This window comes from Oryctolagus cuniculus, chromosome 10, assembly GCF_051225735.1.
Source record: "Oryctolagus cuniculus isolate XC-2025 breed Fujian yellow rabbit chromosome 10, ASM5122573v1, whole genome shotgun sequence".
NCBI classification, from domain to species: domain Eukaryota; kingdom Metazoa; phylum Chordata; class Mammalia; order Lagomorpha; family Leporidae; genus Oryctolagus; species Oryctolagus cuniculus.
This window is the reverse complement of record NC_142876.1, coordinates 102,771,834-102,790,588: the sequence shown is the minus strand read 5'-3', so window position 1 is coordinate 102,790,588 and position 18,755 is coordinate 102,771,834. Positions and strand designations below refer to the sequence as shown.

At 50.9% G+C, this 18,755-nt stretch overlaps 1 protein-coding gene across 4 annotated transcripts in view; it reads right to left on the bottom strand.

Annotated features, from left to right (window-relative positions):
• Window positions 1–18,755, bottom strand: part of SCAP (SREBF chaperone) — an 82,167-nt gene that overhangs the window by 10,663 nt on the left and 52,749 nt on the right. For all 4 annotated transcript variants that reach the window (XM_008260548.5, XM_051852511.2, XM_008260547.5 and 1 more), the window contains exons 2-8: window positions 17,405–17,624; window positions 10,243–10,372; window positions 3,156–3,313; window positions 2,140–2,360; window positions 1,870–1,975; window positions 860–1,032; window positions 358–484 (exon numbers count right to left, since the gene is read on the bottom strand). In XM_008260548.5, the coding sequence (XP_008258770.1) occupies window positions 358–484; window positions 860–1,032; window positions 1,870–1,975; window positions 2,140–2,360; window positions 3,156–3,313; window positions 10,243–10,372; window positions 17,405–17,526 (1,037 nt within the window). In that variant the 5' untranslated portion in view covers window positions 17,527–17,624. The remainder of the gene's footprint in view (window positions 1–357; window positions 485–859; window positions 1,033–1,869; window positions 1,976–2,139; window positions 2,361–3,155; window positions 3,314–10,242; window positions 10,373–17,404; window positions 17,625–18,755) is intronic.

Below are 18,755 nucleotides of genomic sequence, written 5' to 3'. Positions count from 1 at the left end.
ACATGCAACACATGCTTGTGGATTGCACTCACATACATATGTGTATACATGTATACACACACTCACATATGTGAAGCACACACATACACAAAGATACACACCCCACTGGTAGACCCTCACATATGCACACACACATACACAAGCAAAATGATCCCTTATATGCATTATATGTACAAAGAGGCATATGTGTACACAAACACATGTACAAAAAATGTACCTCTTAATGTCACAAACAACAATGTGAAGACTTGAGTTGAAAGCAAGCATCCAGTCCAGGAAAGGCCAAGCACTCAGCTGTGCAAGGCTCTCTGGCCTGAGGGCCCACCTTACGGCCCAGTGGAGCTGCTGGGGACCTACCCGCCATTGAGGGTAGGCGTCAGGCCGAAGAGTGTGCAAAGCCCCACGGACATGAGCAGCGAGCTGAGCACTGTGACCACGGCGGCCAAGGCTAGTCCCCATTTGGACTTGACCATGTCGATCTTGCCTGGAGGGCAGGGCAGAGAAGACATATCAGGGCAGCAGCTTCCCCAGCCCCCGGCCCATATGGGCCCCTCCTGACAGCACCCGGGGGTACTGTGTCCTGTTGGCCGAGGATGGGAAAGCTCCTGGTACAATATTTCCCAGTCTCCTGGACAAGTGCACCCTCCAGGAACCCTAATCCAGGCAGGATCTTTTTCTGGGAAGTGAGAGGAACACTGGATCCACCTAAGCCCCTGACACTGATGGAAGATGAAGCCCTGGCTTTGGTAACCACCCGGCACATCTCTGTGCCAGGTCACCACCAGAGGCAGGGAAGGGGGTGGTGTGGAAATGCCCATTTGGCTTGAGAAAGCCCCCAGCCTCCCTGCCATGGACCTACGTGTGGAGAAGTAGATGTAGGCAAACAAGATGATGTAGGTCGTCACGAGGGGGATGAGCTCGGCGACACCAATCTCCTCCTTGAAGTGCACGTGGACCAGGCTCTCTGCTCGAAGGCTGCAGTTGGGGCTGGGGTGCAGTAGCATGAGGCGGGCACGCAGACTACCCAAGAACCTGGTTATCAAGTGGGGTGGGGGTGGATGGAGTATCCCTCTTGGCCCAGGGACAAAGGAGATCCCCAGAAGGGGGCCCATCTGGGCATCCCTGACTGTGCTGGCAGGGGACTTCTCCATGGCTCTAAGCTTCGCTAGTGTCCACGGGTCCAAAGTCGTCTTAGAAGCTCTCCTTTCTCCCCCTCACCCAACTGTAATCCCAAGCTGATCGCCAAAGGCCCCGGAGAGCGAACTGGAGGCACCTGATGTGCCATCTGGGGACACCTGTCCTAGGCTCACGAGACCAAAGGGACACTAAAATTGCTGGTCCTGCTTTCATCTTTTTCTTTCTTAAAAAATTTATTTGAAAGGCAGAGCAACAAAAAGAGAAGGAGAAACGAAGGGAGGGAGGGAAACATATCTTCCACCTGCTGGTTTACTCCCCAAATGCCCACAAGAGCCAGAGCTGAGCCAGGCTGAAGCCTGGAGCCCACAACTCCATCTGGGTCTCCTACGTGGATAGCAGGGGCCCAAGTACTTCAGCCATCTTCTACCACCTTTGCAGGTATACTGGGAGGGAGCTGTATTGGAAGCAGAGTAGCCAGGACTCAAATGGGTACTCCCATGTGGGATGCTAGTATTGTACACCGTGGCTTAACCCACTATGCCACAACACTGGCCCCCACCCCTTATCCTTAACCATCTGTTAGGCCATCCCCATTCAAGTGTAGCAGACAGCACCCCTTCAGCTAAGCCAGGGACAGAAACATTTCAACAGGAGACCTAAACATTCCCAGGTTCTCAGGGAGCATTCTGAACACTCAGCCCAGTCAGAAGCCCAGAGCACTGCTCATCTCACTTGGCATGGTAGCGCTGGAAGACCAGGGTAATGGTGTATGAGACCATCCTCTTCCTGGTGTAGAGGCTCACCCCGCTGTACTTCCCAGGAACACCAAACAGCAAGTCTGTGGACAGAAATCAGCATGTGCTGACAAAAGAAATGACCAAAGGATTCCTTCCCACTGCCACCCGCGTAACAATAACCCCTCATCAGCCAGAGTACCCATCAAGGGAGAGATGGTGACCGACAACCACCCCCATGGGTCCCAGGGAACCTGTGATGGGGTACCTTTGAGCGTGGCTGAAGTCTGCAGCGTTTTGGGCTCATGCTGGTGAATGGTCCTGATGATGTCAGGATCAGCATGGAAGCGCTCCCGATCGTTCTGCCAGAAGTTGCCAGGGGAGAGCAGCAGGCATCCATGCTCAGGGAGTAGGTTTCGGAGCTTCCTGAGGCCTGGCAGCAAGTCAGTCACCTGTAGGCACACCTCTTCCAGGCTCCTGGGCCCAGAGCTGTGCAAGAGACAGGACAAGGCACCTGCTGTGTCTGCCATCTCAAAGCAGGCCCAATGCACTTATGGGTCATCTCAGTCATCAGGTTCCTAAGTGTCCTCTATCTGCTTCCTGGTATCACCAAAGAGCCTGACAATGAGGGCATTACAGGCAAGTATCACCAGGAGGTTAACAGCCAAAGCATGTGTGTCTGGACTTCAAAGTACACCTGGAACCCCAAAGCCCACCACCTCCAAAGAGAGACAAAGTGTGGGGACTGTGGGGACATGCACTGCCCCACTCACTACAACAACCTAGCGAATTCAGTGGGCAAGTGGGGTTTTGTTTAGTTCAACAGCATGCTTGTCAAAGGTGTCAGCTCACTAAAACCCAGAGTGATACATGCTGCGAAGCCAGCACACTCAGACACCCACTGATGAGCCTGAGCATGGCCTAGGCTGGGGCTTCTGAAGGCATCCCCAGGCGGGGCTTGCATCTCGTCAGCACAGCCACCTCTAAACGCCCATCTCACACCACACGGACAAGCCCCATGCGTCACAAGTCAGCCCGATGGACACTTGCTCTGCCTGAGAAGTGAAGCTGAAGCTCAGAGCTCCCTCTGTGCTGCTGGCATAGTTGCAGAGGGAACGGAACCCCAGTGGGTTCACAGGACACCAAGAAATACAAGGCTGACTCGGCCTCCATTCTTCTTGTTTTTTTCTGCAGATCCAGCTCACTGAACTTACACCAAGGACTGTAAGCCTCCCTTCAGTTCTGAATGGGATTCAGGGAGGCCAGGCTGCTGGGAATGGGTACCTGTCTCTCAGCACATGGTTCCGGATCTCTTCCACCAGCTGGAATGCCCGAGACAGAGGGGAGCGGAACACATCTACTGCCAGGAGGTTCTTGTGCCAGGGAGATACTGAGGATTTCACAAATATCTGCTGAATGTAAGCCACTGGGGCACCTACATACTGCAGAAGAAACAGGGCAGGGTGCAGAAAAGTCAGCTCAGTGCACGAGGGAGCACCACAGGAACACATTCATCAAGGAAGCACTGACACCTCCTATGGGCAAAGGGCTGTGGCACCAGGTGTCAGCTAACCATGGCTCACAGGCCTGTTCTGATCAAGCCTTACAGGAGCACCCCATTGCCATTCCATCACTACCATCAATGGCTGCTTTCACACGTGTTTGCGACAGATGCCATCTGCTTGCAAAACCTAAACGTTTACTTTTTGCCCTTCATGGAACTTCTGTTGCCCAGGTGACAGACCTGAAGCTCCCCCAAGGATGCAGCCTATCTCACTGCTCTATGTTTTGCCAACTGCAGTAGGGCAGTTGTTTCTGAAGATCAAAAGACCCTTGTCTGCCGGTGCCGCAGCTCACTAGGCTAATCCTCTGCCTTGCGGCGCCGGCACACCGGGTTCTAGTCCTGGTCGGGGCGCCGGATTCTGTCCCGGTTGCCCCTCTTCCGGGCCAGCTTTCTGCTGTGGCCCGGGAGTGCAGTGGAGGATGGCCCAGGTGCTTGGGCCCTGCACCCCATGGGAGACCAGGAGGAAGCACCTGGCTCCTGGCTTCGGATCAGCGCAGTGTGCCGGCCGCAGCGGGCCGGCCGTGGCGGCCATTGGAGGGTGAACCAACGGCAAAAGGAAGACCTTTCTCTCTGTCTCTCTCACTGTCCACTCTGCCTGTCAAAAATAAATAAATAAATAAATAATATATTAAAAGACCCTTGTTTAAGTCCCAGCTGTTCAAAAGTATAGCCTTAGAACACCGCTGACATCTCTGGATTTCAACCTCCTTGCTGTGAGAGGGCATGCCGCCACTCACCTGCAGCATCAGGGTGTCCCTGCATGCCACATTCACACAGGCAGACAGTGTTTGCAGAGACTTTGGGTTACTAGAAACATCAGCACCCAACAGCCAGGCCCATGAGTCCCGAGCCAGTCCTATGGGAGGCAGAGGCACAGGTGCTGTGCCTTTCATGACTCAAATCCAGGACTCCCCCCATATGAGGCATACTTTTCTCACTGGAACCTGCTGTCTACCCTTCAAGTCCCAAGAGTGAAAAAAGGGTACACCTGTGCAGCTCCCAGTGCTCAGTGTGGTGGAACGTGCCTGAAATGTGTGCTGGGTCAGTCGTAGCAGGCAGCTGAGCCAGGGGAGGGGCTGAATGGAGCCATGGGACAGGGGAGGGTTGGTGGGAGACAGGAAGATGTCTGAGGCATAAGGGACACTGTGAGCAGACAGCCTGGACGGGGGTCCTAGTGGGTAAGAATGCAGATCACAGGGACAATGAAGCAGGTTAAGATGCAGGCTGGCTGAACTGTCTGGAGTTTTATACAGTCAACAGAGAAAAAAACCCTATCTGACGTGCAGGGGTGACCGGATGAAAGCAGTGCTCCAGAAAGACACAAAAAGACACTCCAAGGGCCGGCGCCGTGGCTCACTTGGTTCATCCTCCGCCTGTGGCACCGGCATCCCATATGGGTGCCAGGTTCTAGTCCCGGTTGCCCCTCTTCCAGTCCAGCTCTCTGCTGTGGCACGGGAAGGCAGTGGAGGATGGCCCAAGTGCTTGGGCCCCTGCACGCACACGGGGGACCAGGAAGAAGCACCTGGCTTCTGGCTTCGGATCAGTGTAGCTGCGGCCATAGCAGCCATTTGGGGGATGAACCAGCGGAAGAAAGACCTTTCTGTCTCTCTCTCTAACTCTGTCAAAAAAAAAAAAAAAAGACACTCCAGAAAGAGTTACAGCATCTACTGAAGACTAAGGGCCAGGGAAGCCAGGCCTGGCTGAGAGATGAGGGGCTGTCCACAGGTCTACACTGCAGTCAGAGACTCCGAGGGGCCATGTGTAGATGAAGGGATGGTCACTGAGCACACAATTCCAAACTCCAAATTAGGGCGGGGCAAGAGCCAAGACGTCAACCAAGCTCAGCAGGTGGATATCTCCTGGGCCCCTGGGCACAAAGAAACCACCAGAAGCAACCACCTGTGCCGTCATGTAGCTTAAGTTCATGACGCTCTGGGGACAGCAGGCCTCATCCAGTTTACTGCATACCCCACAGCAGGCCCACCAGAAGCTGCCAGGAGGTACAGAGGCACCTGGATGGGGCTGGCAGCCACAGGCCCCAACCTGAGCAGCAACTCAGTCACTCAACACACCACTCAGACCTCAGCGGGGCAGAAGCCTCTCTCAGGAGGGGCATCTCAGACATCTGATGGACACAGCACTGCCATGGCACTGTGGAGACTCCAGCCCCAGGCCGTGACTCTGCATATACCACCTCCTCTGACCACCGTCCTTCCAGGACCCTGAGTTAACGCCCTAGCCTGAAGTGCTGGCATCCCATATAGGCACTGGTTCAAGACCTGGCTGCTCCACTTCCAATCCAGCTCTCTGCTATGGCCTGGGAAAGCAGTGGAAGATGGACCAAGTCCTCGGGCCCCTGCACCCACGTGTGAGACCCGAAGGAAGCTCCTGGCTCCTGGCTTCGGATTGGCGTGGCTCTGGCCATTGCAGCCAATTCCATTGCAGCAAACTGGGGAATGAACCATCGGATGGAAGACCTCTCTCTCACGCTCTCTCTGCCTCTCCTCTCTCTGTGTAACTCTGACTTGCAAATAAATAAATAAATCTTTAAAAAGGAAAAAAAAAAAAAGACCAGGACTCTCTCCTGCCTCTTCTTTTGCAGCCACCACACCGTGAGCTGCTTGGGGAAGGCAAAGAATTGAGAGGCCTTTCAACCAGCACCCCGTGAGGAACTGAGGTCCTCAGGCCCACAGCCTGAGGGGTCTGCTAATGGCCAGCTGTCCAAGTAACCTGGAGGCAGACACTCCCTCAGCTGAGCTGTAAGCTGACTGTAGCCTCTGCTGCTAACTGACTGTGGTCCTGTGAGACCTTGAGCTAAAGGACACAGATAGGAAAACCCAGGCTTGGAGAGAGAAAATGCTGTAGCCAATCTCACACAGCTGACAGGCAACAGAACCAGGATTAAAACCCCAGGCTACCTAATTCCCTAGCCCATATGTTCTTCTACAGCCAACCTGCTGAGGCAGTTCCAAACAGCATGAATCCCATAGAGAGCAGGACATAGCAGCAAAGGTCCAGGTGAGCAATGTGGGACAGAAGCTAAGGCCCTGGGGTCTCTGGCCAACACTGATGGCACAAGGCCTCTGTCCAGGGTTTCTTGTAAACCCTATGTCCAGACTTAAGCAGCCATGATAAACCTTGCGATGATGGCCTTCAAGTCTAGCACGGAAGAAGCCTGGCCACCTCTGTGGACCTGGCAGGTGGGGATTGGTCTAAGGTTCCAGTTCCATCATAAGGTGGTCTAGGGGAGCCCAACCAGGGCTGCAAATCCCAGGCTTTCTACACATATTATGTCCTTCCTATTTAGACTAACCTAGAGCCCCAGGTCACCGCACCTTTATACTGGCACCCCCACAGGCTCCCTTCAGAACAGGGAGAGCTTTTGTCATTCCGGTCCTCTGCAGAGGGGGACTCCTAATTCTTGTCCTCCAGCCCTGACCGGCAGCTGGTATGGTGGGAAGATGGGACTCAGCAAACCCACCAGGGTTCAAAAATCTAGCTCCACCATCCCCTGGATGTGCAGCTCCAAGCCTCAGAAATTCACTGACTGAAGGAAATGGGAATAAAATCTCAGACCTCACCAGATCACCAGGAGTACCGATGGAAACAACACATGTGAACCATCGAGTGAAGTGTGGCTGAAAACACGCTAGCTGCATCTCTCTCATTACCTCTTGGAACTATGAAATCCGGACTTGGCATTCCAGGTACAGTCCTCTCAGTCTCCAATTTCTCCAAGTTCAATCAAATTAACACTTTCACCACCACATTCATCATAGTGTCAACCTCCCACTGCCTACAAAATTAAAGTCTACACTCCACAGGATAGATTCAACCTGGTCCTACCCACATTACCACTACCATGCTCCAAGAAAAACTGTAGACTCACTGCCTCCTAAATAAGCCATTCTGTTCCTTTATTCAACAAGAAAACTTTCTTCAACATCTACAACAATGCGCAAAACACTTCGTGTGTAAACGTTAATGAAACAGGACTCCAAAAGGATGGCAGTGAAGGAGAAGCAGGGCACACATCCAGGAGGGTGGACTGTGCCTGCTGACTTCCTTCCACAGAGTACAGTATGGAGCAGGGAGAAGCCTGACACTCTGTTGGGGTGATCAGGGTTAACATCAACAGCAATAAGTCAGGCGGATCACACATACCCTTGAGATGTTAAGAGGAGGACACTTCACCTCTGAGACCTTTCTCCTAAAATCCACCGCTCCAGTCTTACCATGAGTGAAACATCAAAAACAAGGCATGTCTGAGAAGCAGTCACAAAATCAAGGGAAGCCTCATGAGACACCACAGCTAAATAAGCAGTGACACAGACAGACAGACATCTTCCATCTGCTGGTTCACTCCCCAAATGGCTCCACCAGCCAGGGCTGTGCCAGGCTGAAACCAGGAGCCAAGAGCTTCTTCAGGGTCTCCCACATGGGTTCAGGGGCCCAAGCACTGGGCCATCCTCTGCTGCTTTCCCAGGCCATTAGCAGGGAGCTGGATCAGAAGTGGTACAGTCAGGACTTGGTGCTAAGGCAGCAGCTTAACCCATTACACCACAAAGCCAGCCCCTCTGCCCCTCTTAATTAAAACAATCATTGCCGGGGCCAGCACTGTGGCACACTGGGTTAAAGCCCTGGTCTGCAGTGCCGGCATCCCATATAGGTGCCAGTTTGAGTCCCAGCTGCTCCACTTCTGATCCAGCTCCCTGCTATGGCCTGGGAAAGCAGCAGAAGATGGTCCAAGCCTTTGGCCCCTACCCCCACATGGGAGACTGGGAAGAAGCTCCTGGCTCCTGGCTTTGGCAGCTGTGGCCATTGAGGCCATCTGGGGAGTGAATCAGCAGATGGAAGAACTCTATCTTTCTCTCTCTCTAGCTCTGCCTTTCAAATAAATAAATAAATTTTTTTTTTTTTTTGATAGGCAGAGTCAGACAGTGAGAGAGAGACAGAGAGAAAGGTCTTCCTTTTTCCGTTGGTTCACCCGCCAAGTGGCTGCTACGGCCAGCGCGCTGCGCCAAGCCAAAGCCAGGAGCCAGGCACTTCCTCCTGATCTCCCATGTGGGTGCAGGGCCCAAGGACCTAGGCCGTCCTCCACTGCACTCCCAGGCCACAGCAGAGAGCTGGACTGGAAGAGGAGCAACCGGGACAGAATCCAGCGCCCCAACCGGGACTAGAACCTGGGGTGCCAGCAACGCAGGCAGAAGATTAGTCTAATGAGCTGTGGCGCTGGCCAAAAAATAAATCTTAAAAAAAAAAAAAGGAGAAGAAGAAAGCCTACCCTATGACTGGTGCTTTATGTATGCAGTCCTTTAAAAAACAACAACAAAATCAATCAGTGCCACTCCATTATCACTGGCCTGAGCCTCTGTCAATCACTGCCACTCCATTAGCACTGGACAGTCAGTGGGCGTGACACCTGATCACTGAACTGCAATGATACAGGTGAAGCACTGAAGCTTGGGTCTCCTCAAGGAGATGGAGGCTCCAAACAGAAAGTCAGAAAACGGACAATCCTGATTCCTGAGCCCTCAGTTATTCCTGCACATCCACTTACTGTCACCATCCTAGGCCAATGAAGGGCAGAATTCAAAGAGTTGACAAAAAACAAACAAACAAACAAAAAAAACAAATCCCCTTACAGGCTGTCATTAAACATGTATTCTGCACCATCAGGCTGACTCAACTCTACTGCTCAGGAAGCATCCATAGCCTTCCTTGTTAGGACCTGGGAACCATTATGTGGTACAACTGCATTAAGAGGTTAATGACGGTAAAGGTTTGAACCTGGAAGCTCCTATAGTGAGCCAATGGTCAAGCTGGGACATGAAGCCACAGAATTGCAGCCAGGCAGTGCCACACTGAGTCAGGGCTGTGTACCTCCCACCAACAGGGTAGCTGTAGCACATCCTATTTTCCAAGATATGTTTCCACTCCAGCAACACCACAGTAAAGCTCAGAACAAGTTACATTATCCAAAAAAGGAATGGGAAAGTAGGAGAAAAGCTCTGCTCCCTGAGCTTTGGTTTTATCCCCAATAAGAGACACTTCCAGTCCAGCACCAGTCCACGGGGCCGGGGCACTCTACACGAGAAAAGCACACTTCATCTATGACCTGGCCGGTAGAAGGTACAGAGACAAGCTAATCAAGTTTGTCTGAGTTCCAGACAGTGAGTGCAGGCTTAGGGCAAATTAGGTCCTGCTCCTGAGTCCCTCAGCTGGAGAGACCGTTTGCTCCTCATTTCTATCAGTGCTCACCCCAGAGATGGTCAGCTGAGAACAGCATGGTCCAGGAGAAGTAGAGGCCTGGGGTTAGAATGAGAGCTCCAACCCAGGGTTGGCCCCCTGCCAACTAACATCTGAGGCACTTCATGCTGGGCCTCAGGCTCCTTACTTGCGAGAAAGATCCGAAACCTCTACTTTTTAAGCTGAGTTGTAAGGATAAAATAGGACCTAACAGCTCCGGTGAGAGAACACTTCAGGGATGCTCAGCTAGGAGTAAGGAGAAGATGGCCTGTCGCCCAGCTCCTCACATGGTGTGTGAGCAACCCATGTATGAACTCAGGCCCAGTTGGTCATAGCAAGGGACAACTGCAGATCCCAGGTGTTCTAGGACAGTCCCACTTTAGTGTCACTTGGCGTCTCCTTTCAGTAAACGTTCTTCATTAAACATGTAACTAAATATTTTTGGTGCTTCTGTATTCAAGTACATGAAGTCATAACTGGTATATGGACAGCCTCAGCCTCACTCACAGAAGGCCTTGGCTGGGCCTGTACTGCCCTCAGCAGCTGGCCAGCACCTACCCACTCCGGCTGCTCGGCGGGCTCTGTGCGTCTGTGGTCGGAGTCTGCGGGTGGAGGCGAGTAGTCCTTCACAGGGGTGGAGAACTCCACAGGTCCTGTCCCCGGCAAGGGCAGCTTCAGCAGCGGGCAGCTGGGACGAGCAGAACGGAGAGCAGAGTTAGGACACAGAGGGAGGCAGCACCGGCTGAGAGCAGCAGACATGGCATCACCACCACTGAGGGCGCTCTGCTAACAGGACTGCACAAAGGCACGAACGCTCGCCTCAGCCACAATGCTCTTCTGCTTGAGAATGTTAATCACCATATATTCCTTTTAACAGAAGCAAAAGAAAAGTGCCCCACCTCCAAAAAACAATTTTGCAAAGATGCCAACGGGAAGGACCTAATCACCACTCACAGCTACAAAATTCCAGAGGAGGAAGCTATCAAGCAATTTTCAGAAGTAAAAAACACTCATTTTCCCAAGATGAGAAAAAAGACTAAAAACATTTTAAGCTGTCTGTGTACCCCTACCACCACCTCCAAGTTGCTTCCACAAAGTATTTCTTTTTTTGTTTTTTATTTTTTTGGACAGGCAGAGTTAGACAGTGAGAGAGACAGAGAGAAAGGTCTTCCTTCCGTTGGTTCACGCCCCAAATGGTCGCTACGGCTAGTGTGCTGTGCCAATCCGAAGCCAGGAGCCAGGTGCTTCCTCCTGGTCTCCCATGCACTCCAAGCACTTGGGCCATCTTCCACTGCCTTCCTGGGCCACAGCAGAGAGCTGGACTGGAAGAGGAGCAACCAGGACAGAATCTGGCACCCTGACCGGGACTAGAACATGGGGTGCCAGCACCGCAGGAGGAGGATTAGCCAAGTGAGCCGCAGCGCCTGCCCACAGTTTATTTCTATAATCAGATTATAACTCAGCATGCCCTGATCTTACAGTGGCAGAGGGAATGAAGCAGGTATCCAAAGCACCCTTTTCCACCAGTCCAGCCACTTGGGCCAAGTACTTAGATCATGACTCCTCTCTCTCATTCCACATCTGGCCCTCAGAAAATCCCAAGGGTTCCACCTTCAAAATACATTTAAAAAATCAACAGTGTCTCAACACCTCCACAGCTTCAATCTGGATCAAGCAACCATTAATTCGCACCTGCAAGAATGTATTAGCATAGCAGGACTCCTTGATTCTATCCCCAAAACCACACCCTTGCCTCTTAATCAGGACTGAACTCAAGACCAAATTTCTCTGCATGGCTCCTAGGGTCTGTTAGTATCAGAGCACTCCTCTTTTGCTCTGTCCTGACTGGTACCCTCCCCGTCCCCCTGTTGGCCACACAGTTTTCTGTTGCCATGCATGTATAGCCTGCTCCCTGCATCTGGGTACCCAAGATGGTCCCAGAGCTGCTGGCTCCCTACATTCTCCTCTTCTTATTTCTGGGCAACAGCCAACACTTGCACCTCATTGTCCCACAGAGTTCTCTCTTGCTCCAGGAGGCCACAAGTGCTGAGAGTTGATGTGAACTGGAAGCAGCCCTCAACTAGGGGCTGCTGCTGCTATATAAATTAGGAGTTGGCAGACTTTAGCCTATAAACCAATCCAGTCCAAGGCCTGTTTTTGTAGTCTGTGAGCTAAGAATAGTTTTTACATTTTTAAAGGGCTATACTGAATCAGAAAACAAAGAATACGTGACATAGATTACTTGTGGCCTGTGACAGTGGAGCATTTAGTATCTGACCCTGGGTGGTAAGAGTTTGCAGATTCCTGGCCTACATACTTCAGCTCCCCACACTCAGGTTGGGGGCACTGGGGGGGTGTCCTGCACTGTTCCTCTGGGTTCCTGAGTGAGATTAATCTTAGCCACTCAAGTGACGGCTTACTTGGTAATGCACTTTTCCTGCAATCTCACTCCCCCGCAACACTCCCAGAGTTCATTTCATCTTGTATATAAGCTACTTATACTCAAATCCTGTGTCAAAGAAAGTTCAAACTAAAACTCGTGTTTTTAAAGTTAAGTTCAACGCAACAACAGTCACATGCTCAGGGCTCAGATAGTAGGTGTATGTATCTCCTCTCCAACAAACAGACCCAGCTCCCAGTCACCTGAATCCCAGGACCTGGCCCTGCCAGAGTTAAGTGTGTATCTGTTGCCACCTTCTGGTAGAGGCCTCAGTGCAAAAGCAAAGAGGACTGGGGTAAGATGTACTTACCTGTGTCCTGAAGCAGTAGCCAACCCCATTCTCAGGATGACACACCACAGCATGTCTGGTAAGCCTTTTGGTAGGAGTATGCCTTGCACCTACTCCCATCCAGGTAGATTTCAGTACCTCTGTCGGTACTCCCCTGCACCCCTCAACTCCTGCTTTTTGAGTAAGCAGCCCTGCATTTTTCTGTTTCACACTGCATTAGGTGGTCCTGCAAATTATGTAGACAATTTTGGATCTAGACTGCTCCCATTCCCATCACTAGGTAACTGTGATGAAAAGCTCACTGAAGGCCGGCGCCGCGGCTCACTAGGCTAATCCTCCACCTTGCGGCGCCGGAACACCGGGTTCTAGTCCCGGTCGGGGCGCCGGATTCTGTCCCGGTTGCCCCTCTTCCAGGCCAGCTCTCTGCTGTGGCCCGGGAAGGCAGTGGAGGATGGCCCAAGTCCTTGGGCCCTGCACCCCATGGGAGACCAGGATAAATACCTGGCTCCTGCCATCGGATCAGCGCGGTATGCCGGCCGCAGCGGCCACTGGAGGGTGAACCAACGGCAAAGGAAGATCTTTCTCTCTCTCTCTCTCTCACTGTCCACTCTGCCTGTCAAAAAAGAGAAAAAAAAAAAAAGAAAAAGAAAAGCTCACTGAAGGTATACAGATACAGAAACCACAGGAATGACTCAGAGAAGAAACCACATAAGACACCTCCTTGGAGACATCAGGAGTTCTTACAGAGAAGAACACAGAGTAGAGGCAAGACAGTGAAGGACTAGAGGAGGGTATATCTGAGATCTCCAGACTGCCCTTCTCTTTTTTATTTATTTATTTTATTTATTTGAAAGACCAAGTTAGAGAGAGAGGTAGAGACAGGGAGAGAGGTCTTCCATCCGCTGGTTCACTCCCCAGATGGCTGCAACGGCCGGAGCTGTACCGACTCGAAGCCAGGAGCCAGGAGCTTCTTCCCGGTCTCCCATGTGGGTGCAGGGGCCCAAGGACTTGGGCCATCTTCTACTGCCTTCCCAGGCCATAGGAGAGAGCTGGATCGGAAGAGGAGCAGCCGGGACTAGAACCGGTACCCATACAGGATGCCGGCACTGCAGGCCAGGGCATTAACCAACTGTGCCACAGCATTGGCCCCCAGACAGCCCTTCTCTTTGAGGAAGCCTTGGGTGATACAGGAGTTTTTGATCTCCCACAGGTGTCTGAGAGCTTATACAGGGCTTATTTGTGAGGCCAGGGTAACTTTTGCTTGGGAAAGGACTCTGGCTCTGGAATATCCAACAGGTCAGTGCCATGGAGCAGCTGCAGGGAGTTGGCCTCAGGGACTCTCAGGAGTCCAGGCCTCAGGGCAGAGGTCAAAAGTGCTTTGCGACTTCATTCTCAGATATTCATTCAGCCTCTCAGCAGCACAGGCACAGAAAGGGCCATTTCATTTCTTTATTGTTCACAAAAGAATATACAAATATGTCTGAAGAGTGGCCATATAGGCACAGAGGGAGGGAAGCTGTTACATGGTCCCTGTGTGTGGCGTGAAACGGGCATGGTGGTCATGGGGAACCTTGCCATATGGGCAGAGGCTACAATAACCAAGATGTCCAGCCTCAGCCTGAAGATACTGCTCTCATGCAGAGGAAAAAGTCAAGGGCAAAGTGCAAGGCTGCTCTCAAACACTGGCAGGGCAAGGCTGTCACCCTTCAGGAGTTCTGACATCACCTCTGTGATTTCAACTTTCTCTCCAAGTTAAAATCCACTTTCTCTCACCACAAGCAGTACCTGCGGAATCACAAGTAACTCAACTCACATTACTCTCTGACTTGCACACAGGCAGCTCAGGTAGCCTGGCATGCAGACACTCTTTCCCATGGTACATCTACCACTTTCCAGGGCAAGCCAGGGGCAACAGCACCCTCTGCCTTGTTGGGTCACTGCTGGGTCACACCTCAGTTCCCAGTGGCCTAACCTTTAGGAAAGGTAAACAGACACCTCTTACACACTGTCTGTTTGCTACAAGTTTCATCAGATTTTCCCAGAGGACAGAACAGCTGTTGCATCTAAGGGCCAGGCAGGAAGAGCTGATTGTAGCTCACATGCAAGGTGCATCACCAAGGTCATCTAAAATAGTACACTTGGCTCTCAGGTGCTGAAACCACAGTCACAACAACAGCTCAGAGAGGAAAACTGATGTCCCCAGTGTACTAGAGGGCAATCCTACTCCCACCACCACCACCACCACATGAGTCCTCTCACTCCCTGGATTCTGCCCGATGCAGATGGGCAAATTCCTGAATGCAATGATCACCATCCCCTGAGAACCTATACAGCTGGTGGTCAGTGCAGATCAGTTTTCCTTCCTTCCCACACACCCCTTTGTTAGGACTCAGGTTTAGCCAAGTGTACATGGGGGATATAAGGTAGGCACCTGCCCAACTCAGCTACATCTAGACTGTCAAGTGGTCAGACGCTGTCATGATCACATGCGCCATTCCCTAGTCTCCAACCCTCACCTCCGTAAACGACCCCAGGCAGTGAGGTGCTCTCCATACTTGAGACCTCCACTAGTCCATCAAGCTTGCATGCCAGAGGCCCTCACGTCATATATCCAAGGACAGTCTACTTTGAAATCTCTGTGATATCAAACTATTCATTCAGAGATGAGCCCCAGCTGCACTCTAGCACTGCTACACATATCCTGTGTTCTCTGCTAAGTTCCAGGAAGCAGCCTGGTCCCAGCCAGCAGTACCCAGAACCCACGAAGTGGAGGCAGGGAAGAACCATCCTCCCCTTCCCGCCCTTCTCCTACCATTACCTTTGTAAATATTTGTTTTCTAATATTTATTTAGTTGAAAAGCAGAGAGAGAGAGAGAGAGAGAGAGAGAAGAATCTTCCACTAGGTTCACTGCCCAAATGGTCAAAGTTGGAACCTGGTTCCCACATAGGTAGAAGGGGCCCAAATACTTGGGCCATTTTCTGCTTTCCCAGGAGCATTACCAGGGAGCTGGTTCAGAAGCAGAGCAGCCAGGACTCAAACCAGCATTCATATGGGATGTCGGCATCACTGGTGGCAGCCTAACCCCACTAAACCACAAAGCCATCAGCCCCAACAATTACCTCTTAAACTCAACCCCCTCAGCACAAGTCAATATGATAATAATGACCATGAGTGCTACCACAAAATGCTGCTCCCAAAATAAGAAATAAAAAACGCTTTTAGCTGAGAGATGTGGCAAAACTTCAGAGAAATTTTCAAGAAAGACACAACTTAGGGGTCAGCACTGTGCCACAGCAGTTAAACAGCACCAACATTCCACATGGGCACCAGTTCAAGACCCATCTGCTCCACTTCTGATCCAGCTCCCTGTTAATGGCCTGGGAAAACAAAAGCAGCGGAAGACAGCCCAAGCCCTTGGGACCATGCCACCCACATGGGAGACCCAGAAGAAGCTCTTGGCTCCTGGCATCAGCCTGCCCCAGCCCTGGCTGTTGCTGCCATTTGGGGAGTAAATCAATGGATGGAAGATCTGTCTAACTGCCTTTTGAATAAATTATCTTTAAAAAAAAAAAAAAGACACGATCTAGTTGTTCTTGGCATGTGGTTCCTAGGACAGGGAACTTATTACAGAGGCAAGTTCTTAAATCCACTCCAGACACGATAAATCAAATTCTGGAATGAGGTCCAGCTATCTGTGTTCAACACACCCTTCAGGATATTCTGATGCTAGCCCAGGTTTGAAAACTCTTGCCCCAGCATTTGGCCAGAAACAGATACAGGTATTAACTTGGAAAACAAAACAAAACAAAACAAAATTCTCAAAATCTGCTGTCTCAGAACACTCCTAATTCATCACTTCAGAATGTACCTGTTAAGTACTCTATCCTGCACAACAAAATTTAGCAAAGTTTAAGCATTAATATAAATACACTGGGCCAGAGTAAGGAAAAGCAGGGTGACAGGTGCAGGTGCAAGCACCAGGGTCCCTAAGGTCAAGACTTTAAAATGTTTCTTTACTGATTAGTTGTGTAAAACAGGCAAGTCTGTAAGTCCCTCGCCCCTTGTTAGATGGAAATATAACTGGACCACTTCCTACAGTTACTATGAGGATCAAGGAGACATTTAATTATATACCTGAAGCATCCATCAGGAGACTCTCAATGAATGATGGTCATTAGGGAAGAACCTGGGATCATAAACAACTGAACTGGATAGGAGGTTGAGTCCTGAACCATCCTCCCTCCAGCACAGCCTGGAAAATACATGCCATCATCTACATAGACAGCACATCTGGAAACAAGGATTCTTTTCAGAGAAAATAAGGTGGACCTTTTTATGTGTGCATTTTGGAGCAAAAACCATCATCAGAAACTTTTTACATCAAGCCCCTCCTTTCAGGCCACTGTGAGCCACAGCCTTCAGGCTTGCAAGAGGCCTTGGAAAAGATAGGAACCAGGGACAGCTCCCGCTTTCACAACTGTCCTTGGCCACACAGCAGGCAGCAACAAGGTCAGAAGGAGGCTCCATGCAAACACAAGAAAATATCCAGAGAACAAAGAAGCAAGTCTGGGGTGAGCCTGCAAGATGACATCCAAGGAACTGTTCAGATGGACTCTGTGTTAACACTATAAAGGCCCCTCATGCTCTTAACCAAGTACCAAAAATAAAACTGCCACCGTTGAGAAGGAAAATTAAAAGATCGTGATTTTCACTTATCTTGCAGATTCTTGGAAGTGTCTGACATTATTCTGAAATTAGTGCCAGTGATATGAACAAATCTGGCAAATAAATGATTCAAGGCCAGCCCACAATCTTTTTGTTTATTGGCTAAACAGCCCAGGACTAGAACTCTCCACTCAAAGCTCAATGAGCCCAAGGTCACATTGTGTGTAACACACACAGAGGCCAAGGGCTGTGCAGCAATCAGGGACAAGACGTCCACTGTCCCCAGACTCCATCCCATGCTACCCAGAGCAACCTAGAAACATACCAGCAGGCTAAGATGCAGAGCCCTGTGAAGAGGATGATGGGGATGGGATAGGATGCACAGAGCAGTCCATGGTTGTAGAAGGCTCGAGATATCTTCTCACGCAGCCTTTCAGTCAGGGTCATTCTCAGCTGAAGTCACCTTGCTGCCATCCCGGAAAGTGACCATGGATCAGCCAGGCACACGCTGGACAGCACGGACAATAGGCACCATTTGCAGTTACCTGGCAGAAGGGAAAACAACTGATTAACCAAGAGGACTTGGCACTACACACTTGAGTTACTATGGGGAGGTAGCAGTTTCAAGGCCAGGGAACGGTCTGGAGACATCAATACACACACACAAATAATCCTGGTCATCTCTCAAGTGCCTGTGGGCTGCTCTCAGTCTAACCAAAGAAAACAATGAACCGTCCCTCCAGCTCTGGTAAGAAGCTCTTGGTTCTCTTCCTTATTAGGCATTTCTAAAAGGCCACTACCCAAGGAGCATTTTCCTCACGTGTGGAACAGGAAAGCATGCCCAAATAACAGACATCCCCCTTTGAGCTGCTCTCTGCCAAACCGGACAGCCTCTCCATGCCACTGAACACAGCCCAGATTGAGAGAAATCCTTGGGAGAAACCTTTACGAGGTGCAGGGAGGGCGGGGGACTCCCACCCATCAAGACTCTTGCACAGTGGTTCACTGAGAAACAATGCTCAGTGGGGTCAACTTTCAACATAACAACCACCAAAAAGCTTAGGCCTCTGACGTGAAAGTCACAAAGCAGAATTCACTCACAGCAGTATTAGGTAGAAGCTGTTTGCTCCAGTCTTAACAGTTGTTCCTGGGAATTTGAGGGCAGAAGGCCCCTCCTGTTCTTGCCTGCCCAGCAGCTGTCCCCTTTTCTGAGAAATAGCAGGCCGCTGTGGCTCAGGAGACCACTCGCTGTACAGTATCTGGCATGACTGTCAGTCAGGGTTCCCCTGCCTGACCCAGGCCACACCAGCTGGGCCTCTCTCCCTGGGTTCTGACTTCTGAACAGAGAGAAGCAGGACTGGGATACTGGTGGTGCTTACCCAGCCCCACAGATACTCCTGCTCCATGATCCCTGGGCTGTTCTGGCCCCAGTCCCTTCTGAAGACTGGCTGGTCAACTTTTTTTTCCAGTCTGTTAGCGATCCTATACTCTCCCCGAATAAATGCTCTTGTTGCTTGCTTGTTAGCCAAAGTTAATTTCTGTTGCTTACAAAGAACCTTAAACCAAGAAAATCAGAATAGAAAATTCTAGCATAAGGTCCACCGGAGACCTAGATTTGTCTTCCTTACTGAGCTTTCCAAGAGAATCCAAGTTTAAATCCATTTCTGTTCTACACT